General features: G+C 36.1%; 2 protein-coding genes and 2 pseudogenes across 2 annotated transcripts; 3 read left to right on the top strand and 1 right to left on the bottom strand.

Annotated features, from left to right (window-relative positions):
• Positions 1-2,749: 2,749 nt before the first annotated feature.
• On the bottom strand, positions 2,750-4,762 carry LOC145574944 (uncharacterized). Its single transcript, XM_081632839.1, has 2 exons — positions 3,333-4,762; positions 2,750-3,045 (listed from the first exon to the last, which is right to left on the bottom strand). The coding sequence occupies exons 1-2, from the start codon at positions 4,471-4,473 to the stop codon at positions 3,002-3,004; spliced, it is 1,185 nt and encodes a 394-aa protein (XP_081488965.1). The 5' UTR covers positions 4,474-4,762; the 3' UTR covers positions 2,750-3,001.
• Positions 4,763-4,827: 65 nt separating this feature from the next.
• On the top strand, positions 4,828-7,680 carry LOC145574943 (G-type lectin S-receptor-like serine/threonine-protein kinase At2g19130). The gene has a single exon (XM_081632838.1). It carries the CDS (start codon positions 5,173-5,175, stop codon positions 7,459-7,461), a length of 2,289 nt encoding a protein of 762 aa, XP_081488964.1. The 5' UTR covers positions 4,828-5,172; the 3' UTR covers positions 7,462-7,680.
• An 8,195-nt stretch (positions 7,681-15,875) lies between these two features.
• LOC145575730 (G-type lectin S-receptor-like serine/threonine-protein kinase At2g19130 pseudogene) lies at positions 15,876-18,310 on the top strand (annotated as a pseudogene).
• A 2,094-nt stretch (positions 18,311-20,404) lies between these two features.
• Positions 20,405-23,045, top strand: LOC145576898 (G-type lectin S-receptor-like serine/threonine-protein kinase At2g19130 pseudogene; annotated as a pseudogene).
• Positions 23,046-23,830: the final 785 nt, after the last annotated feature.

The following is a 23,830-nucleotide window of genomic DNA, read 5'->3' as shown; positions in this document are numbered from 1 at the left end:
ATAGCACGATACTCAGCTTCAGCAGAAGAACGAGATACTGTCGGTTGTTTCTTAGTCTTCCATGAGACAGGGGAACGACCAAGAAAAACCATAAAACCAGACAAAGAACGACGAGTCAGAGGACACGCCGCCCAATCACTATCACAAAAAGCCGTCAAACACATGTCCTTCATAGGACGTAACAATATACCTTGACCAGGACTACCTTTAATATAGTGTAGTACCCTGATAGCCGCATCCCAATGTTGCACCTGCGGGTTACTCAAAAACTGTGCAAGAGTATGAACAGAGTAACTCAACTCTGGACGATTTACAGATAAATAAACCAATCGCCCAACTAAGCGACGATACTGATCAGGTTGAGAGAATGGCTCCCCCTCGGCATATGCCAGACGATGATTTTGCTCCATAGGAGTATCAATAGGCTTACAACCTAGCATTCCTGCTTCAGATAACAAATCTAAAGCATATTTACGTTGTGATAAAAATATACCTTCTGGACCACGAGCAACTTCAATGCCCAAAAAATACTTCAACACACCAAGAGCAAACAAAAAAAAGAGAGAGCTCAAAAATGCTTTTGAGTCTGTCGCGAGGCGACAAGCCTGTCGTTTTGCGACAAGACAGTTTTTTGCGGATTTTGTTTTTATCATATCTTTTGATCTAGAAGTCCAAATAAGTCATATAATATGTCGTTGGAAAGCTCTTGAAGTCTACTTTCTAATGCAATTAGAATCAGATTAAAATCTTTTGTAGATAAAAAGATATGGACGAAATAGTAAAAGGGTGTCAGTTTTGGATAGAGTTTCGTATATCTTTAATATCTTTTTCGTTATAGCTCGGATTTAATATTATAATATATCATTGGAAAGATAATTTCAAGATCTATCCAACCATATAAAATTTGGATAAAATATATAAGGCACGAAAATAATATCTGACTATCTTTGAACATCTTTAAATCCGAATAGAATTAGGAAAGTTTTAAAAAAGGAAAGTTTATATTTAAATCAAATTCCATGATCTTATCTTTTCAAAAAAGGATAATTAAGATATTTTAGAAACTTATAGAAGATTCTAATCAATCCTAATTAGTTTAGGAATAGGATTAAACCTTTGGACCCTCCTCATGATCATTGGGTCGTAGGTAAAATCCGGTTTGGGCCCAGTTTAGTATTTTGGCCATAACTTCCTCATTATTCATCGGAATTGGGCTTATAATATATCGTTGGAAAGGTTTTTTAAAGCCCCATCCAACTACACCATTATTGGACCCTTATCATGGACCAAAATAAAATTAATTCGACGTTTTCATAAAATAGAGTGGGTTTTCGAAAACAGAAAGAAGAATTTTAATAAAAACTAACCGCAACACTTGACTTTTCACACTTTCACCTTATTCGATTATGGTTCGACGTGAAAGGTATTCATCACTGGGTTTGGTTTTGGGGAGACACAAATGGGTGTCTACACCACCCTTCATGTTTTATAGCTTCCCTAAACGAGGAAGGCTCTTTTCCCTTTGTAACTGCTGTCAAAAAACACTTATGTCTCATAGAAAAATTGTTATAATCAACATAACAAGCTATATCAAATTGTTTACCTGAAGAACGTGATTGAGAAGCGGGTGCAGTAAATTTTGAAGGAGTGGGGTCTATAGAGTGGCGAACAAGAGTATTAGTAACATAGCCACGAAGCTTCGAAGAGGGAAATTTTTCACGATGCCCACGACCCAAAGTTTCACCATTACCTGTAGTGCTAATCACTGCCATGTCACTCGAACTCCCCCTTGAATCAAGAGGGTCAACAGAAGCATTACCATCATTAACATTACTAGTATTTGATGACGAGGCAGGGGCACTAACAACTTGCATGTCACTAGACACATTACTAAATTCATTACCACCAGTAGCATTTATATCATGCATTTCATTAACACCAATCTCACGCACAGGAGCATGCACATGCAAGTCATCATCATAAAACTCATTATCATCCCACAAATTAACTTGATTAAAGTAAGACTCCCAATGCACCCTCTCTGCTGCATTAATAGTATCAATAAATGGGAAAGTGTCCTCAACAAATTTCACATCACGACTTATCAAAAATTCATTAGTTTCCAAATCATAAAATCTCCAACCTTTTTTCCCATAAGGATATCCAACAAAAATGCACCGCCTAGACCTCGAGTCAAATTTATCCTTAGTACGAGCATTATCCACCACATAACTTAAACAACCAAAAACACGCACCGCATCATAAGAAGGAGGTTTCCCAAACAAATATTCATGAGGTGTTTTACCATTTAAAGTAGGAGTCGGGGTCAAATTAATAAGATGAACCGCAGCTAAAACACATTCTCCCCAAAAATACTTAGGTAACTTAGCTTGGAAACGTAAAGCACGAGCAACATTTAAAATATGTTTATGTTTCCTTTCAACACGACCATTTTGTTGAGCGGTATCCACACATGAGGTTTGATGCAATATTCCTTTTTTTCAAAAAAAAAAAGGTCTCAAACTCAAGAACTCTTGCCCATTATCACTTTGTAAAACTTTTATTTTTTTTATTGAATTGAGTTTTTATTAAAGCATAAAAGTTACGAATTAACTTCCCAACTTCATATTTTCCAACCATCAAATAAATCCAAGTAGCACGGGAGAAATCATCAACAATAGTAAGAAAATATCTAGCATTGCAACTAGATGATACTCTATTTGGACCCCAAATATCACAATGTATCAAATCAAACAAACCAGATGCTTTATTCATACTTAAAGGAAAAGAGTTTCGGGGTTGTTTACCCATAAAACAAATACGACAATCAAAAACAGCACACTTTTTATTCATACTACTACTGGCTACTCCAGGCAAAGAAGAAACAACTTTCATCGAAGGGTGACCTAAACGTCTATGCCATAACATACTTGCATCTGGAACATCAACCGAATTGACTTGATAACTACGAGCACGAACCGGTCTGAAGAGATAGACCCCATTATACTGCACCCCCGCTCCAATCAGGTTTTTCAAAGTGCGGTCCTGAATTGTACATAGCTTGTTAGTGAAAAGAACAATATATTTTTGCTTTTCTAATAATTGAGATACTGACAATAAGTTACAATTTAATTCGGGAACAAATAAAACATCTTCTAATATTAAACCATCACTCAATTTTATTTTTCCTTCCTTAGTGGCCGTAGTACTCTTTCCGTTAGACAAACCAACCGGAGATAAAATATCACACAAATCATAAAACAAATTTAAATCACCCGACATATGATTCGACGCTCCGGTATCAATTATCCACTCATTAAAATTATACATACCGTGAGATGTTTGGTCACTTGAAGAATTAGTGGGTTTTCCACCCTTTATTGCATTTAAGAATTGGGCCCATTGTGCATCAGTGAGTGTAGGAGCACTTTGACGATCATTCTCGTTAATCTCAGACCCACTCGATTGACGAGTGTTGTTGCTCATATTTGCTGCAAACCCACGGCCACCACCACTTGATTGACGACCACCACGACTACCACTACTTGATTGACGACCACCACGACTAGTCCTACCACCACGATTACCACCACGACCACCACCGTTAAACGATTCGGGCCAACCCACAAGATCAAAACACTTCTCCTTCTCATGACCCTTTTTACCACAATGGTCACACACCCTAGCATCACCACCACTGGACCAAGAAGTAGTCCTGCCTTGAGCAGAACCTGACGCTGCAAACCCAACTGCCTCCGAACGAGTATCATGAGCATCGGAGACCGTTTGTTTACGCTCATCAGACACCACTTTTGCATAAGCCACATTAAGGGAAGGTACTGGGTCCATCATAAGAAGGGTAGAAACAACACTACCAAATTTCTTTGGCTCCAAACCGATACAAAATTGATGGAGTAGTTCACTTTCAACAATTTTAGCATATTCATGAGTAGTAGTACATGTACACTTGGGAACTTTGACATAACTAGCTAACTCATCTTGTAATTTATGTAACTCACCAAAATACACAGCCACCGGCCTACCACGCTGCTTGCAATCCACAATTTGAGCCTTTAACTCAAGAATACGAGGGCCATTGCCAAGGGAATATCTATCACGTAGATCATCCCACAAAGACTTGACATGGTCTGGGAAACGAACAGTGGATCGAACAGAGACATCCAAAGTATTAACAATCCAAGCAACAAGCATTGAATTAACAATCCCCCATTGATCGAAATCAGGAGACTTAGCATCCGACACGGTAATAGTACCATCAATAAAACCAAGTTTGTTCTTCGCACGAAGGTTATTGCGTAAAGAACGAGACCACTCCTCGTAGTTATCTCCTTTTAGCAGAATTGGGCTAATCACAGCCCCTGCACCTTCACTCGGATGGAGATAGTAGGCAGATAACGGTTCATAACGAGGACCCGGAGGAGGAGGCGGTGGCGAAATTGCACCACCAGTCATCACAACTCAAACGAAAAAGAAGAAAACAATGAACACACAAAGCGGAAGCACACACCAAAAACTAATTAACTCACAGAAATAATCTTGAAAAATAAAAATCAAAAATACTAGGGTTTGTGTTTGGGAATAAATTAGGAAAAGCAACGTAAAAAAAAATCTCAAATCAGAGGGCTCTTGATACCATGTTAAACTTACGCAAAAAATAGGAGAAAACGGCTTAATGAGCCTTTACCATTAATCATATATATATAAGCTTACAACATTAACCTAACTCACCAAAAAACTCCTAATAAGATATACACAAATATATTCACAAAATATATCTAACTTAACATAAATATATCATAACATTTTTTGGCTGTTTGACCACCTACAAAAGCCAAAAGCCAAAAGCTAACCAAAAAACCATCAAAAAGCCAATTACCAAATATGGCCAAAGTCTTGATTTTTTTAAGGTGTGGGACCCAGATTAGCTCCGCCAATGCTAACCATAGACTAGTAGATTAAAAATAAAATTGACTTATAAAATGACAGAGTCTCCTCTTCAATTATTATAACTTGACGGTGCTTAAGGTTTATCACTCACACCCCTGCCTGCTCTATTTTCTGAAGTGTTAATCCACCCTCCCCTTTTCCAAAACAAAACAAAATAAAATAAAATTTAAAAAAAAAAAAAAAAAAAAAAAAAAAAAAAACCAAATGGGCACAATCATGAATAGAAAGAATTTGTTGCAAGTATACATTTTGCACTTGTTGGTCGATTTTTCTTTAGGAAAAGACACCATTTATCCCGGCGAATCTATCACCGAAACAATAACCTCTAGAAATGGCGTTTTTGCATTTGGTTTTACATACCCTTTCACGGATTACAGTACTGCTGGTATATGGTACAACAAACTTCCTGAACAGACTAGTAATAGTGTGTGGACAGCGGACGAGGAATATTACCTTGAAAGCGAACTGCCCCAACTTAATCTGTCTCTTCAAGGTAACTTAACATTCAACTATAGCGAGAGCTATTTCATGGTGAATTGGTCAAGCAGTTCATCCTCAGAGTACAATTCCACTAAGTTAGTCCTCGAGGACAATGGTAATCTGGTGCTTAAGTTTATTTCAGATCCCAACATCATCCTCTGGCAGAGTTTTGATCATCCTTCAGATACGTGGTTACCTGGTGCCAAGGTCGGGTTCAATAAGCTTACTAGCACACAACAAGTCTACGAATCCGGTGATTACTCTTTTCAGATGGATAAAAATACATTTAACTCTATTAGTCTTAAGAATGGCTCTTGTAGGGTTAAAGAAAAATCTATCTCTTGTATGTTAAAATTAGGCTGGTATTATGGTCAAGCAGAAATGGTTCTGTTTGATCACACCTCCGTCTCCCTCGTGTCAAATGTGAACGAGACATATTTTACTTATTCACAGACAGACTCCTCCATCTTAACACGATTTATGCTCGACAAAGCCACTGGGTTGTTAATTCAATATGTGTGGTTGGATGATTTCCATGTCTGGATGCCATCAAAATGGAGGTTGTCTAAAACATATTGTGATCAATTTGCAGTCTACAACAATAAAAAAGATAATTTACCAAACTGCACATGCTTTTCTACAACAGGATGTGTAAACACAAGTCCTTTCCAGTGTCATGATGGCGAAAAAGAAGGGTTTCTACTAGTGCAAGATGTAGCACTACCTTGGGTGGATGGTTATTTCAGTGGTAGTCAAGATATGTGCAAATTAAATTGTATGCGAAATTGCAACTGTGAAGCTTATGTTGGTGGCGGTTACTCAAATTGTCAGAATTGGTATAGCTTGCTTGGTGGTTATTATTCAACAGGAATATTGTCAAATGTATATGTCAGACTTGATACAACTAACAACAGAAAGGCGAAGCCAAGAAGTAATGCATCAGCTATAGGAGCAGCTCTTGGCGGATTAAGTCTAATTATTACAGTAGCAGTAATCATTTGGAAAAGCAGAAGAAGAGCAGTTATTTATGCATCACAGGCAGTGGAGGGCTCTTTAATTCTCATGAAATACAGTGCTCTCCGCCGTGCAACAAAGAATTTTTCCTGTGAGTTGGGTGAAGGAGGGTTTGGTTTTGTCTACAAAGGAACCTTGCCAAATTCATCGCGTGATATAGCTGTGAAGCATCTCAAGATCCAAGGCCAAGGAGAGAAACAATTCAGAGCAGAAATAAGCACCCTAGGAACAATTCATCATTCCAATCTTGTGCGTCTTTTGGGTTTTTGCATTGAAGCCTCAAAGAGATTTCTAGTCTATGAGTATATGCCTAATGGGTCACTTGACAGGCATATATTTTGTGATAGCCGCGGAAATTTGGATTGGACAACAAGATACAAAATTGGACTAGGGATTGCAAGAGGGTTGGCTTATCTACATAGCGGGTGCAGGGAATGTATCATACACTGTGACATAAAGCCGGAGAATATACTGCTAGATGACGAATATAATCCAAAGATTGCTGATTTTGGCCTTGCAAAACTGTTATGCAGAGACTTCAGTCGAGTACTGACAACGATGAGAGGAACAAGAGGCTATCTTGCACCCGAGTGGATTTCAGGTGCACCCATTACATCAAAGGCTGATGTATACAGCTACGGAATGATGCTTTTTGAGATTATATCCGGCAGGAGAAACTGGTCTGTAAGAACCAATGGGGAAAACGATTATTTTCCTATCCACGTCATGCAGAAATTGATGAGTGGTGAAGATGTTATAAGCTTGATAGACAGTAAACTTGAAGAAACTGTCAATTCATCAGAAGAATTAATCAGGACTTGCAGAGTTGCAGGCTGGTGTATCCAAGAAAATGAGGAAGATAGACTGTCTATGATAAATGTTGTACGAATTTTGGAAGGAGTCGTGGAAGTGGCTACTCCTCCGATTCCAAGATTTCTGCAACATGTTACAGAAATCCCGGAGGATTCTACAGCTTACCATACATGCATTGTTGAGTGATAAATAACCAACTCGTCAAATGACAGTGAATGAAAATTTCATATTCATTTCTAAAACTGTAATAGGCCATATCCATGTTGCTAGGTATAATAAATTGGCAAAATTGAGGCCAAAGTGTTTTTTTTTTTTTTTTTTCCTATGTTTGTCAGAAAGAACTCCTGATATTCTGTGATAACTCATGAATACATATAAGACTCGAAATTGTATTTCTTTGTCAAATGCAGACCTTCGATCTACATTTTTTTTTGTTTGAGTAAAAGTTGCAGTTAGAGTTACTTATATGACATACAAGATGTTATCATGAAAATCTACTAGTACTAGTTTTTCTTTTTAGCGATTGTTACTTTGTTAGACAAGTACTTCGTTTATCAATAATCAACCCTCTTAATCTGATGATCTGTTTTAGGTAAAATTTTATTGTTGTAGAATTATGTTAAGCTATATAAATTAACGTATGACTAATGCAACTATATCAATAATACATAGATTATGACTCTAACAAACATATACTTCTTCCATTAATTTTCTACAGCAATATATATTGTCCATAATGAATGTATCTAATTATTCATAAATACATAATGCGAAAATTCAAACAAATGCATCTCCTCTACCATGAGTTTTTTTTTTCCCTTCATATTAAATGCAGTCAATGAAATTTTGCAAAGACTGAAATAATAGAGATTGGCCTCACAAACACAAAAAAAAAAAAAAAAAAAAAAAAAAAAAAAAAAAAAAAAAAAAACCAATTAGGTACAAGGTTGCTGAATTGAAAAGGATATTAGAGTGAGACTTGATACAAAGACAAAATTATGTTCAACTTAACTAATGTTGACGCAGAAATCAGACAATAATATGGTCCAATTTGAAAAGTATTCTTCTTTTAGTTACGGAGTATACTCTATAGAAATGATGAAACTAGAAAACACGAATCAAAAAATAAATTGGTGCAATCTTAAGGGTATGTAGGGACTACGAAGTATTAATAATAATGTCGAGTATCTCTAACAGGATAGATGATGGCAAAGTGCCTAATTAAGGCGCGTAATTGCAGTCCTTGTTGAATAGTTGCAAAGGTAGGACTAAGACTTTTTTGGCAAAGATCGATTGTTATCGACTTACTAGTCAACGTACAAGTTTTCAACTTGACGTTGCACAGCAAGTTTCTTCACTCATATCAAAATAAAAATGAAATCGTTTATTATTAGTGGTACATGCATATATAATTACAAATATTTCAATTTATAACATTTATATTATGAATATGGTAGAGTAAAGTAGCCCCCTTCCCATGATTAACGACGACTATAGAGTTTCATCACATGCATGGCAATATATTGTCTCGTATTCAGCAAATGTGGTAAAATTTGACCATTAATAAAGTCTCAAATGCGTCAGTTTTGTGGTATTATTATCTAATAAATTTACATAAAGTAAGAAACGATTAGTTAAAAATTATTAATCCGTATTGTTTAATCATCTAAGGAATAATGCATGTGATCATGATTAAGCAAACTTGCATGGCTTAACTCTTGATCTTCTGATTGGACGCATCACGCATGTTATAGTTGGCAAACAAGTTACTTTAACAACTCTAAACTATAACAACCACATTTTAGTTGTATTTATTTCAAAAACAAAGTACAATATTACAACCTTAGGGGTTACTCGATTATGAGTTATTTGGTCAGGGATTATTCGATTTGACAGGGATTACTATGTCAATCATGGGTGGTTAGTCGATCAGAGATTACTTGGTCGGTCAAGAATTCCTCGGTCAGATAAGGATTACTTGGTTAAGAGTTACTCAATCGGTTTGAAGTTACCCCTACCCCTAAATAAGTAATCCGGTCATACCATGTAGAAAGCCACATTAATATTTGTAATAATAATAAAAACTACTTTATATTTTACAAAAAATAAAAAAAAATACGCCGAGTTGTAGCTGTTTATAGGATAAGGGTACGTCCTAGATATGTCCCCAAGACGTACCCTCGAAAGATGGTACGGGAGGCTATTTTAGGGATGGCTAGGAGCAGCTCCCAAACGCTTCACGGACAAATTCTCTTCTATTTTAACGTCCCCGATACAGACCTAGACCATTAAAAAAAACAAATATACTTGCATCATGTTATTTTTGAAAAACCTTAGAATTTGAGAAGCCGAGATTCCCACAATTTCTGTAGTACTCCTGGAGTACCGTGAGCATGGTACTCCAGGGGGTCAAATACTGGCTTTTTAATTAAAAAAAAAATCCTTCTTATATTTTTGTTCTTTTGCTCTTATCTTTGTCTTACTTTATTTTTCAAAATTCTTCAAATAATCACTTTATTATTAAGAAATTTTGTTGAATTGAAGAGCTAATTGTTCAAATTACCAAAATCAGAAAAATTAAACCCTAAAAATCAATTGCGTGTTTTATATTGTGAGAATCTGATAAAATTAGAGCAGCAATTTGAATGAAGTTGATTTTATTTAAAGAAGAGAAAAAGAATCGAACAAATTTATGAGAATTTTCAGAAAAAAAAATTACGTAGAAATTAATTTACTTGAAAATTAATTGGGCTCATATTTTCAGAGAGGGATATTAACATATTGTACTGTTCTGTAAAAATAACATGCAATTGAAAATAACAAAAAGTTGAAGCAAAATAACAAAAAGTTCAAGTAAGATAACACAATAATAATCTTTTAGCAAAATAACAAATGATTTCAGTGAAAGGTTTATGTGAAATAACACAAGTTTACAGTAAAATAACACGGGCCGAGGTTTCCACAAAATAACTGGTAGAGGGATATTCGGTCGTTGGACGATCACCCTAAAACCAAACAATATTTCTACCTAAACCAACCTAAGACAAGTCTAGGGTAAGTAGAGGATCGTATCCACAGGGAATGGGTAAGTACACCGAGAGTATGAAACGGTTGCAATCTAGTTCGGTCACAAATTGGGGGTTTTGATTAGATAACTACTATGGAGACAAACACTAGGGGGGAATAGGGATCGACTCCAACCAAACCAACGGATCAAATCAATAGGCAAGCACGAACACAAATTGGGTGATAGAGGGGGCACTCAATGTTACCTTCTTTCGAAGCCACAACACTAAGCATTCCTAAGCCAAACTCAACTAACAAGATAGGCCAACCAAGTCTTAACAATGAGAAGTAGACTACTAACTCGGGTTTGTCTTTCGATCGGTCCAAGAAAGCATTAAAGCACAAGCAATTGATATTTCTCACCTAATTGTTGCAACTAAGACTACTACATCATTCAAACAAGGAACCATAATCAAGAGGAGATTAGCATAACCATATAAGAAAAGACTCACAACTAGACTTCATCTCTCAATGCAAGCATAGAAGTGAATACATGAGCAATAAGTGGCCATCCAATTACACATGCAATTAACCATCTCTTTAACAATCAATTATCAATCCAAAATGAACATGCAAGCACAAACATCAATCAACCCATGGCTTGGTTGGGTCTTCACCCAACCCCTAGCTAATTAACTACTCACTAAACATGGTGAGGGACATCAAAACAACACGTTCTAATCCAAACATTAAGTTAACAAGTTAAGAGGAGTAGTAGGAAATAAGTAGATTGGACATGCAACAACAATTAAGCAAGATCAAGAGAGAAATTAACAATTCAAAGTAAATAAAAACTGAAATTAAAGAGTAAGAGATAGAGGAAAGAGATTACTTAAAATGCTTCAAAGTTGAGAAAATGTTGAAAAGAAGAATACAAACTTCAATTAATCTACTTCAATGATTGAGTTGAGAAGTTCTAAGCTAATAAATAAGGGTTGAGAAGAACTAAGGGCCTAAGAAAACTAGAAGGGGAAAGAAGATCCCAGAAAACTGAAGCCAAGGGTCGTATTTATATGCCCAAAAGTTACATCGTAAAATCCGTCAAAATCGAGCTTCAGAACAGAAGGAGCGCCCGCTCCTATAAGGAGGAGCGCCCGCTCCTGGGTGTGGAGCGCCCGCTCCTGGGCTCTCTGCACGCCCTCTCCTCTTGCACCAGTTTGAGGTAGTTTGTAGGAAAACAGGGAGGAGCGCCCGCTCCTAAATAGGTGCACGCCCGCTCCTAAAAGTGCAGGAGAGGCAGAATGTGGCAGTTCAGGCAGGAGCGCCCGCTCCTAAAAGGCTGCACGCCCGCTCATGCTTTCCTTTGCTTCCAAAGAGTATTTCTTCATGCTTATGCTATTAGCCCATTTTTCATCGTACCTACAAGCACGAGCACACACATAAAAAGAAACGGGGAAGCCAAAAGATGCAAATTAGCACAAGAGGAGTTAGAAAAAGGGATTAAAGTAGGGGAAAGAGTACAAAATTGTGTTTTAAAAAGCCATGATAAGTGGACAAATAAAACACTTATCAATAACACTAGAATTTATGAAAATAACACATGGTTTATGTAAAGTAACACAATGTTTTAGCAAAATAACATAAGGTTATTTTAGCAAATAACAACATAAGATTTGCGTAAAATAATATAATGTCTTAGCAGAACTACATAGTATTTAATTAGTAAAATAACATAAAGTTTTTATAAAATAACACAACATTTTGGCAAATTCAAAAATAACGTAGATTTGATTGAATCAAATCAAATTAACAAATTTAGTTCAAATTAGCATTATCATTTTCAATTAATTAAACTAAAAACACAAATTAAATATTGATAAGTGTTTTATTTGTCCACTTATCATGGTATTTTTAGCACAATTTTGTTGTCATTTTCCCCTCTTTATCCCCCTTTCCGACTCCTTTTTGTGTATGATTACAACTTTTGGCTTCCCCGTTCCTTTTTATGTGTGTGTTCGTGTTTGTAGATGCAAGGAGAAATTGGTCACATAGCATGAACATGAAGAACTATATTGGAAGCAAAGCACAAGAGGAGAGGGCGTGCAGCCTGTTAGGAGCGGGCGCTCCTGCCTGAACTGCCACATTCTGCCTCCCCTGCACTTTTAGGAGCGGGCGTGCACCTATATAGGAGCGGGCGCTCCTCCCTGTTTTCCTACAAACTGCCTCAAATTGCTGCAGGAGGAGAGGGCGCGCAAGATCCAGGAGAGGGCGCTCCAGCCTGAGGAGCGGGCGCTCCTCTATATAGGAGCGGGCGCTCCTACATGCAGACCCGACTTTTTGGGCGGATTTTACAATGTTATTTCGGGGTGTATAAATACGACCCTTGGCTTCAGTTTTCTGCATCTTCTTCCTTGGAGAAGATCACCTTCTTCCCTTTAGTCTTCTTAGGCCCTTAACTCTCTAAACTCTTATTAATTAGCTTAGTTTCTCTCAAACTCTATCATTGAAGTAGATTAATTGAAGTTTGTATTCTTCCTTTCAACATTTTCTCAACCTTGAAGCTTCATTAGTAATCTCTTTCCTCTATCCCTTACTCTTTAATTTCAGTTTTTATTTACTTTGAATTGTTAATTTCTCTCTTAATCTTGGTTAATTGTTGTTGCATGTTCAATCTACTTTGTTCTTACTACTCTCTTCAATTTGTTAGATTAATTTTGAACTTAGATATTGTTGTTAGAATGTTCTTCACCATGTTTAGTGACTAGTTTCTTAACTAGGGGTTGGGTGAAGACCCAACCAAGCCATGGGTTAATTGATGTTTGTGTTTGCATGTTCATTTTGGGTTGATGATTGATTGTTAAAGAATTGGTTAATTGCATGTGTAATTGGATGGCCACTTATTGCTCATGTATTCACTTCTATGCTTGCATTGAAAGATGAGGTCTAGTTGTGAGTCATTTCTTGTATGATTATGCTAAATTCCTCTTGATTACGGTACCTCGTTTGGATGATGTAATAGTCTTAGTTGCGGTAATTAGGAGAGAAATCCCAATTATTTGTGCCTTAGTACTAAGCTATCTCGAACCGATCGAAAGACAAACCCGAGTTAGTAGTCTACTTCCCATCGTTAAAACTTGGTTGGCCTATCTTGTTAGTCGAGTTTAGTTTAGGAATGCTTAGTGTTGTAGTTTCGAGAGAAGTGACCCTTTTCTTGTATGATTAGACCGAATTTCTATCTTGATTACGGTACCTCGTTTGGATGATGTAGTAGTCTTAGTTGCGGTAATTAGGTGAGAAATCCCAATTATTTGTGCCTTAGTACTATCTCGAACCGATCGAAAGACAAACCCGAGTTAGTAGTCTACTTCCTATTGTTAAGACTTGGTTGGCCTATCTTGCTAGTTGAGTTTGGTTTAAGAATGCTTAGTGTGGTGACTTCAAAAGAAGACAATGTTGAGTGCCCTCTCTATCATCCAATTTGTGTACATGCTTGCCTATTGTTTTGATCCATTGGTTTGGTTGGTGTCTATTCCCATTTCCCCCCTAGTGTTTGTCTCCATATAGTAGTTATTTAATCAAACCTCCAATTTGTGACCGAACTAGATTGCAACCGTTTCATACTCTCGGTGTACTCATACCCATTCCCTGTGGATACGATCCTCTACTTGCCCTAGACTTGTCTTAGGTTAGTTTAGGTAGAAATAGTGTTTGGCTTGAGGGTGATCGTCCAACGACCGAATATCCCTCTACCAAATATACTTACTTTGTTTTGCTCATTCTTGTTCATGATTGTCGTTTCTTTATATTTTTCATGAAAATAAACCATTTTTTATGTAGTGAAATTGATTTTCAGCTTTAATTGAGCAATTTTGTGCTTGTTTGAGTGGTTAAAATAATAATCAAAAGAAACTTTGTGGTTTTGTTGAGAAGAATGAAGGATTTGATGATACTAAAATGGCGGTGTAAACACAAATTTAAATCTGCAAAATATAGATTCAAAATAAATGCAACAAAATGTTAATTTTATTAATTTGATGATTTTGGGTACAATCTCTAATTTTGTCCTCTGATTCGATCTCCACTTTAACTTCGACGTAATTCACTCGACGTAATTCACGAGGGTCGTCAAGGCTTGATCTCGATTGAAGATTTGATGCAGAACTTTGACTTATTGTTGATGTAGACCTTTGACTTGTTGTGATGTAGCCTGGCTAACGAGACTTGATCTCAATCAATGACTATTTGATGTAGAGGTTGAATAGATGTTCTTAATGATTTGAATTCCTTCTTTCTTTTGTGTCGAGGGCCGCTGAGGCTTGATCTCCTCCACAGAGAGGATTTCTTTGGAGAAGTTTAGAGTATTTGATGAGAGGTTTTCTTTGGAGAGGTTTTAGAGTATTTGATAGGTTTTCTCTGTATTTTGATTCCCTTTGTTCTCTCTCCTCTCAAATGAAGTAGAGAGAACTCTATTTATAGAGTGAGGCACCTCTAGGGTTAGGGTTTGATGTCTACTGGATGTTGGGCTTGCTTGATTATTATAACCCATTTTCAATGAGTTTTAACTATTAAATAAACAATTTAATTAAAATAACTAAAATGGGTCAATTTAATTTATTTACCCAACTTAATTCATTTTAATTAATAGTCAAATTAGCATCAAGTCAATAAATTGACTTTTGACCCATAAAATATCCAATGTGACATTATATTAAAATTTCTGTGCCTACAGGCGGGTTGGGAAATTAGAGAGAGAAAAGATGGGGAGAGAGAAATGAAATTGAAACTTTGCTTATTTTAAGTTTATATTCATTTATATACTACTCTCACAGTTTTCTATGTTATTTTGTTCTAAAGATATGTTATTTCATTTAATATGTTGGAGTACCATCAAATAGTACTCCAGTACTACCTAATACTAATTGGAGATTCCTTGGAGATTTGGAGGCGACCACCTGCTGCGACCTAGGTTCCAAGTATCCAACCTTCAACCTAAATCTCCAATAAATATGTAAGGATGAACAATTAACATGGATAGGATTAAACTCATTAAAGTATAACCAAACAATCAATGAAAAATTGCCTTTTAACCTTGAAAAAAAAATACGATTTTATACATTGGATAGTTTTATCAAATTACATGGATAATTGAATCCGATAAGATAATTGTACAGTTCATAATAACTATCCCCGGTCATTCTTACACTAATTGATGGCTTTCATGTTAAGTGGATTGTTTAGTTATTCATACTTTGCAGAAAATCATCAATGGAGTAGTTTATTGTGTAGATGATTAAGGAAATAAAAACAGTTCAACAAAATTTTTTGGGTATTATATAGTCAACTTAAATCAACGATCCTAAGTTGCAAAATGATAATTAAGGGAGAAGATTTCGTTTTTGTAATTGTAGTCATTGCAAAACAGTCCTTTTCTTTACTAACTTTTCATTAAAATTTGGATGTCCATCCAGTACAAAAAAGCGCTCAACTGCCTTGAAATTTCAACGAAAATAAACTCGATCTTTGTTGACTTGAGTAAAAATAAGTGTCTCCCCAACCCCCAAGCCTTTGTAGTTTGTATACTACAATGCTAGTTGCTCAAGTTTCCTGGTTTATTTTCTGAAGTGTTAATCCTCCGTACCCTTCCCTTTCAAAAAATAGGAAAGAAAAAAAAAACTCGAAACAGAATATGGGCACAATCATCAATAGAAAGAATTATTTGTTGCAAGTATACATTTTGCACTTCTTCGTTATTTTTACTATAGGAACAGACACCATTTATCCAGGCCAATCTATCACCAGAGCAATAACCTCTAGAAATGGCGTTTTTGCATTTGGTTATGACGACTATACTATTGGTATATGGTACAACAAACTTCCTGAGCAGACTAGTACTTGGGTGTGGACAGCGGACGAAGAATATTTACTTGAAAGCCAACTGCCCCAACTTAATCTGTCTCTTCATGGTACCTTAGAATTCAACTATAGCGAGAGCTATTTCATGGTGAATTGGTCAAGCAGTTCATCCTCAGAGTACAATTCCACTAAGTTAGTCCTCGAGGACAATGGTAATCTGGTGCTTAAGTTTATTTCAGATCCCAACATCATCCTCTGGCAGAGTTTTGATTATCCTACCGATACGTGGCTACCTGGTGCCAAGGTAAGATTCAGTAAGCTTACTAACACACAACAAGTCTACGAATCCGGTTCATTCTTTTTTCAAATAGATAACAATAGATTGAACTCTATTAGTCTGGCAAATGGCTATTGTAGGCTCAAAGGAATATCACTCTCTTGTATGTTGAAATTAGTCTGGTATAATGGCCAAGCAGATATGATTCTGTTTGATCACACCTCCATCTCCCTCGTGTCTAATGCGAATGAGACGTATTTTACATATTCAGTGACAGACACCTCCATCTTAACACGAATTACGATGGAAGAAAGCACTGGGTTATTAACTCAATATATGTGGTTAGAAGATTACCAAGTCTGGATGCCATCCAAATGGAGGTTGTCTAAAACATATTGTGATCAGTTTGCAATCTACAACAATAAAAAGGATAATTTGTCAGACTGTACATGCTTTGCTAGAACAGGATGTGTTAACACAAGTCCTTTCCAATGTCATGATGGCGAAAAGGATGGCTTTCTACTGCTGCACAATGTGACATTACCTTCGGAAGATGGATATTTCAGTAGTAGTCAAGATATTAAAGATATGTGCAAATTAGATTGTATGCGAAATTGCAACTGTGAAGCCTATGCTGGTGACGATAACTCTATGTGTCAGCATTGGCATAGTTTGCAAGGTCTTGATTTTTCTCCAGGATCGTCAAATCTATATGTCAAACTTGCTACAACTAACAAGAGAAAGACTAGGCCGTGGAAGGTTATAGGAGCAGCTGTCGGTGGATTAAGTCTAATTATTACAGTGCTGGTTATAATTTGGAAAAGCAGAGGCAGACAAGCTATCCAGGCAAGGGAAGGTTCTTTAATTCTCTTGAAATACAGTGCTCTCCGCCGTGCAACAAAGAATTTTTCATGTAAGTTGGGTGAAGGAGGGTTTGGTTTTGTCTACAAAGGAACCTTGCCAAATTCATCGCGTGGTATAGCAGTGAAGCATCTCAAGATCCAAGGCCAAGGAGAGAAACAATTCAGAGCAGAAATAAGCACCGTAGGAACAATCCACCATTCCAATCTTGTGCGTCTTTTGGGTTTTTGCATTGAAGCCTCAAAGAGATTTCTAGTCTATGAGTATATGCCTAATGGGTCACTTGACAGGCATATATTTTGTGATAGCCGCAAAAATTTAGATTGGACAACAAGATACAAAATTGGACTAGGGATTGCAAGAGGGTTGGCCTATCTACATAGCGGGTGCAGGGAATGCATCATACACTGTGACATAAAGCCAGAGAATATACTGCTAGATGATGAATATAATCCAAAGATTGCTGATTTCGGCCTTGCAAAACTTCTATGCAGAGACTTCAGTCGAGTACTGACAACAATGAGAGGAACAAGAGGCTATCTTGCACCCGAGTGGATTTCAGGTGCACCAATCACATCAAAGGCTGATGTATACAGCTACGGAATGATGCTTTTTGAGATTATATCTGGCAGGAGAAACTGGTCAATAAGAACCAATGGGGAAAACGACTACTTTCCGATCCAAGTCATGCAGAAATTGATGAGTGATGAAGATGTTATAAGCTTGATAGACAGTAAACTAGAAGAAACTGTCAATGCAGAAGAATTAATCAGGGCTTGTAGAGTTGCAGGCTGGTGTATCCAAGAAAATGAGGAGGATAGACTGTCCATGATAAATGTCGTACGAATTTTGGAAGGAGTCACAGAAGTGGCTAATCCTCCAATTCCAAGATTTCTGCAACATGTTTCAGAAATCCCAGAGGATTCTACAGCTTATCATACATGCATTCATTCTTGAGTAATAACCAGCTCACCAACTGTAACAAATTGAATCTGTACGTCAGTTCAGTGAATGAAAGTTTCAGCTTTTTTCGTCCAACTGTGGCATAAATTAGCAAGTTTTGGACAGAGTTCGCTTCCTATGTCTTGTCAGTTTAGTGATGTGTTTTTCTCTAGTTCATAAGATAAGCTCTACTGACTTTTGAACTTGAAATGTGTATTGAAATCAGCTTAAATGCATAATTTACTATTGTCTGTTCCTAAGACTAGAAAAAAGTAGTTCGTATATGAAACGAAACCTTGCAAGTTATGAAAAACCAAAATATCAAGAAAACATTTACAACCCAGCTAAACAATCATGATAGGTAGACTCATTTATATTAAACCAAACGGGGCCATATATCTCTTAAAGCTCACTACAAAAACACAAGTACAGATTGCATACGGGAAGTCAAAGCTATACTATAGTCTTCCTCTATTATATTTGACCCTGTATAAGGTACAAGGATAAAAGTCATAAAACAACCTATAACTTTTAAATAGGAGGAAGAATGTGGTCGTGAGTTGAAAGAGAATGTGGAATTAAATCTGCAATTAGTCCAACAAGCAGGGCAAGAGAGGATTTTGGTTCCTTTTGTTTTGACGAAAAACATTATTAATGGAAATTACTTCATTAGAAAACATTTTCTTTGGAAAGATAAATTTTAGATAAGTTTAACTAATAGCTCCTCATAAATCAAAGCAACCTAGTAGCCAGTATATATTGTTGTTGAAACAGAGTAAATTTTTATCCTCTCCTCCTTCTAACTGCCTTGTGCAATTGTGCCCGAAGCCAATATATATAACAACTTAACAAGTAATAAAACTCTTAGGCATTTTAACAAACAGGTTGTAATGCATTGTACTTCGTATTTTACATTCATTTGCAATCAAATTTGCAAATCTCATTAAAACAAACTAATTCCAATTCAAAATCAACCCTAACACATCCATGACCAATTACTCAAAAAGTCGCAATTTTTTTGGGGGGGTTAATAGATTTAGCCATTTAGGAATAGAGAATATAAATAGGACATAGTATTAGAAGCCAAAATGCCTAAAGTGAATAATTGCAATCCTTGTTGAAAAGTAGGGGGGGAAAATGATAATAAGATTGATATTGTTATTGCCAATATGCCAAGAAGAATTGTTTTCAAAAAAAAAAAAAAAAAAAAAAATATGCCAAGAAGAATTAAAAATGGAGAATTTTAAGAAGAAACTTACATCAGGGCGATAGATGCCGGTTTGATCTTTAATATTGACATTCTTATTCGTAAGATCTCTCTGCTGATCTATAGTGCACTATTTTACTTGCTTTACATAATTTTTGTGTTAGAAAATATGCATTGACACATAGTTTGAATGTGTGCACTATTTACATAATTTTTGTTAATATAATCAAGGATATTTGCATTAGAATATTGACACACGTGCTTAAATGAAATGCATTACTCCATCCGTTTTTAAATACTTGTTCCACTTTTTATTTGTAGGCGTTTTTAAATACTTGTTCCATTTCCTTATTTGAAAAACTTTTACAACATTTAATTCATTTCTCTTAACTAGTGGACCTAACATATACCATATTTTATACAGACCCTAACTCTTAGAGTCTGAGTGGTTTTAAACCCAATCATCACAATTGTCACTTAGTATTTTTTGGCCACAACCGTCACTTAGTATTGTTTGGCTATTTAAGCCAAATGACACAAAGCATTGTATAGCCAAACCATACGATTAAAACCGAAGACAACAGTCAATTATGTTTATTTGCTTTAATTAATTTTTTTTTTTTTTTTGACAAAGTGCTTTAATTACTTACTTCGTATTTAATTGATAATAATACAACACCTTAACCTACTTAAATCAATTAAATAGCATGAAATTAGTCTACCATTCTCTAAATTATTCAACAAAGGATAGGCAGTTGTTTTTCTCCAATTGCTTTCTCCGACACATTTACACATGGATGAAAAGTCTTCAGAAAAACGAGTAAACTTGATCATTAGCTTGTTGACTAAAAAAAAAAAAAAACAAAACAAAACAAAGTCTTCCCAAGCTTTCTAGCTATACTCTATATTATGCTATTTAATCTTTGTATTCATGAACTTATTAATTTTAACTTTTTGTTTTTTAACAAAAAAAAAAAAAAAAAAAAAAAAAAAGCACGAGTTTCTTCTTTCTAAAGTGTTAATTTACCCCCTTTTTCTAAAAAAATAAGGGCACAATCATGATTAGAAAGCTTTTGTTGCAAGTATACATTTTTCACTTGTTCATCGTTGTGGCTTTAAGAACCGACACCATTTATCCAGGCCAATCTATCACCGATGGTGAAACAATAACTTCTAGAAATGGTGTATTTACATTTGGTTTTTATTATGAAGATTATACAGACGTTAGTATATGGTACAACAAACTTCCTAGGAAGACTAGTGTGTGGTCGCTGAACTATGGAAATCCCATATTTATCTTAGTTCCGCAACTAACACTGTCTCTAAATGGTAACTTAATACTCATTGAACGTGTTGTTATTGAGCAGGATATACTACGACAACAACCCAGAGTGATTTGGTCAAGCAGAAAATCCTCGAAGAAGCCTAATTCCACTAAATTAGTCCTTGAGGACAATGGTAATCTGGTGCTTAAGAGTATTTCGAATCCCAACATTATTTTCTGGCAGAGTTTTGATCATCCTACCGATACGTGGTTACCTGGTACCAAGGTCGGATTCAATAAGCTTACTAACACACAACAAGTCTACAAATCCGGTAATTTCTCTTTTCAAATGAATCATAATACATTGAACTCTATTCGTCTGACAAATGGCTCAGGTAGGCTCAAAGGAATATCACTCTCTTGTATGTTGGAATTAGTCTGGTATAATGGCCAAGCAGACATGCTTCTGTTTGATCACACCTCCATCTCCCTCGTGTCAAATTCGAATGAGACGTATTTTACATATTCAGTGACAGACTCCTCCATCTTAACACTAATTAAGATGGATGAAAGCACTGGGTTATTAACTCAATATATGTGGTTAGAAAATTACCAAGTCTGGATGCCATCCAAATGGAGGTTGGCTGACACATTTTGTGATCAATTTGCAGTCTACAACAATAAAATGGATCATTTGCCACACTGTACATGCTTTAGAACAGGATGTGTTAACACAAGTCCTTTCCAATGTCATGACGGCGAAAATGATGGCTTTTTAATGCTGCACAATATGACATTACCTTCGGAAGATGGATATTTCAGTAGTAGTAAAGATATGTGCAACTTAGATTGTATGCAAAATTGCGACTGTGAAGCCTATGCTGGTGGCGGTAACTTAAATTGTCAGAATTGGTATAGCTTGCTAGGTCTTGATTATACTTCAGGATCATCAAATATATACCTCAAACTTGCTAAATCTAACAAGAGAATGGCTAAGCCAAAAGGCATATATTTAGTTATAGGAGCAGCAATTGGTGGATTAAGTCTAATTATTACTGTGCTGGTTGTAATTTGGAAGAGCAGAGGCAGAAAAGTCATTCAGGCAGTGGAGGGCTCATTAATTCTCATGAAACACAGTGCTCTCCGCCGTGCAACAAAGAATTTTTCATGTAAGTTGGGTGAAGGAGGGTTTGGTTTTGTCTACAAAGGAACCTTGCCAAATTCATCGCGTGGTATAGCAGTGAAGCATCTCAAGATCCAAGGCCAAGGAGAGAAACAATTCAGAGCAGAAATAAGCACCCTAGGAACAATCCATCATTCCAATCTTGTGCGTCTCTGGGGTTTTTGCATTGAAGCCTCAATGAGATTTCTAGTGTATGAGTATATGCCTAAGGGGTCGCTTGACAGTCATATATTTTGTGATAGCCACGGAAATTTAGATTGGACAACAAGGTACAAAATTGGACTAGGGATTGCAAAAGGGTTGGCCTATCTACACAGTGGGTGCAGGGAATGTATCATACACTGTGACATTAAGCCAGAGAATATACTGCTAGATGATGAATATAATCCCAAGATTGCTGATTTCGGCCTTGCAAAACTTCTATGCAGAGACTTCAGTCGAGTACTGACAACAATGAGAGGAACAAGAGGCTATCTTGCACCCGAGTGGATTTCAGGTGCACCCATTACATCAAAGGCTGATGTATACAGCTACGGAATGATGCTTTTTGAGATTATATCCGGCAGGAGAAACTGGTCTGTAAGAACCAATGGGGAAAACGACTACTTTCCTATCCAAGTCATGCAGAAATTGATGAGTGGTGAAGATGTTATAAGCTTGATAGACAGTAAACTTGAAGAAACTGTCAATTCAGAAGAATTAATCAGGGCTTGTAGAGTTGCAGGCTGGTGTATCCAAGAAAATGAGGAAGATAGACTGTCTATGATAAATGTTGTACGAATTTTGGAAGGAGTCGTGGAAGTGGCTACCCCTCCAATTCCAAGATTTCTGCAACATGTTACAGAAATCCCGGAGGATTCTACAGCTTACCATACATGTATTGTTGAGTGATAACTAACCAACTCGTCATCAAAATGACAGTGAATGAAAATTTCATATTCATTGTAAAACTGTAATAGGCCATATATATCCATGTTACTTGGTATAACTGGCAAAATTAAGGCCAAAGTTTCTTTCCTATGTTTGTCTGAACGTACTCCTAATCTAATGGATACGTACAAGACTCGAAGTTGTATTTCTTCATCAAATGCAGACATTTACATTTCTTTTGTTTGAGTGAAAGTTGCAGTTAGAGTTACTTATCTGCCCTATAAAAGATGTTATCATAAAGCTGTACTAGTACTGGTTTTTTTAGTGATTATTGTTAGACAAGTGTGTCAATAATCAACCCTCTTAATCAGATGATCTGTTTTAGGTAAAATTTTATTGTTGTAGGATTATGTTAAGCTACACAAATTAACATATGACTAATGCAACTATATCAATAATACATAGATTATGACTCTGACAAACATATACTTCTTCCATTTATTTTCTACAGCAACATATATTGTCCATAATGAATGTATCTAAATATCATAAGTACATAATGCGAATATTCAAACAAATGCATCTCCCCTACCATGAGTTTTTTTTTCTCCTTTTTATTAAATGCAGTCAATGAAATTTAGCAAAGACTGAAATTATATAGATTGGCCTAAAAAAAAAAAACCAATTAGGTACAAGGTTGCTGAATTGAAAAGGATATTAGAGTGAGACTTGATACAAAGACAAAATTATGTTCAACTTAACTAATGTTGACGCAGAAATCAGACAATAATATGGTCCAATTTGAAAAGTATTCTTCTTTTAGTTACGGAGTATACTCTATAGAAATGATGAAACTAGAAAACACGAATCAAAAAATAAATTGGTGCAATCTTAAGGGTATGTAGGGACTACGAAGTATTAATAATAAGGTAGGACTAAGACTTTTTTTGGCAAAGATCGACTGTTATTGACTTACTAGTCAATGTACAAGTTTCCAACAAGTTTCTTCACTCACATCTATCCTTAGCTCTTTGCTCTTTGCCAGTGCTTAAATCCATCCTTGTTTCTAAAAAAAAAAAATATTAAAAACAT

This window comes from Chenopodium album, chromosome 13 (assembly GCF_948465745.1).
Source record: "Chenopodium album chromosome 13, dcCheAlbu1.1, whole genome shotgun sequence".
Classification (NCBI taxonomy): Eukaryota; Viridiplantae; Streptophyta; class Magnoliopsida; order Caryophyllales; family Amaranthaceae; genus Chenopodium; species Chenopodium album.
The sequence above is the reverse complement of the archived record's forward strand: the minus strand, read 5'-3'. Positions and strand labels throughout refer to the sequence as shown.

Excerpts from the sequence above, each read along its gene's own strand:
- LOC145574944 (XM_081632839.1), bottom strand. The coding sequence starts at position 4,473 with ATGACTGGTGGTGCAATTTCGCCACCGCCTCCTCCTCCGGGTCCTCGT. Across the intron at positions 3,046-3,332 it reads AAGTGACCAAACATCTCACG|GACCGCACTTTGAAAAACCT; the intron begins GTATGTATAATT and ends TGTACAATTCAG.
- LOC145574943 (XM_081632838.1), top strand. The coding sequence starts at position 5,173 with ATGGGCACAATCATGAATAGAAAGAATTTGTTGCAAGTATACATTTTG.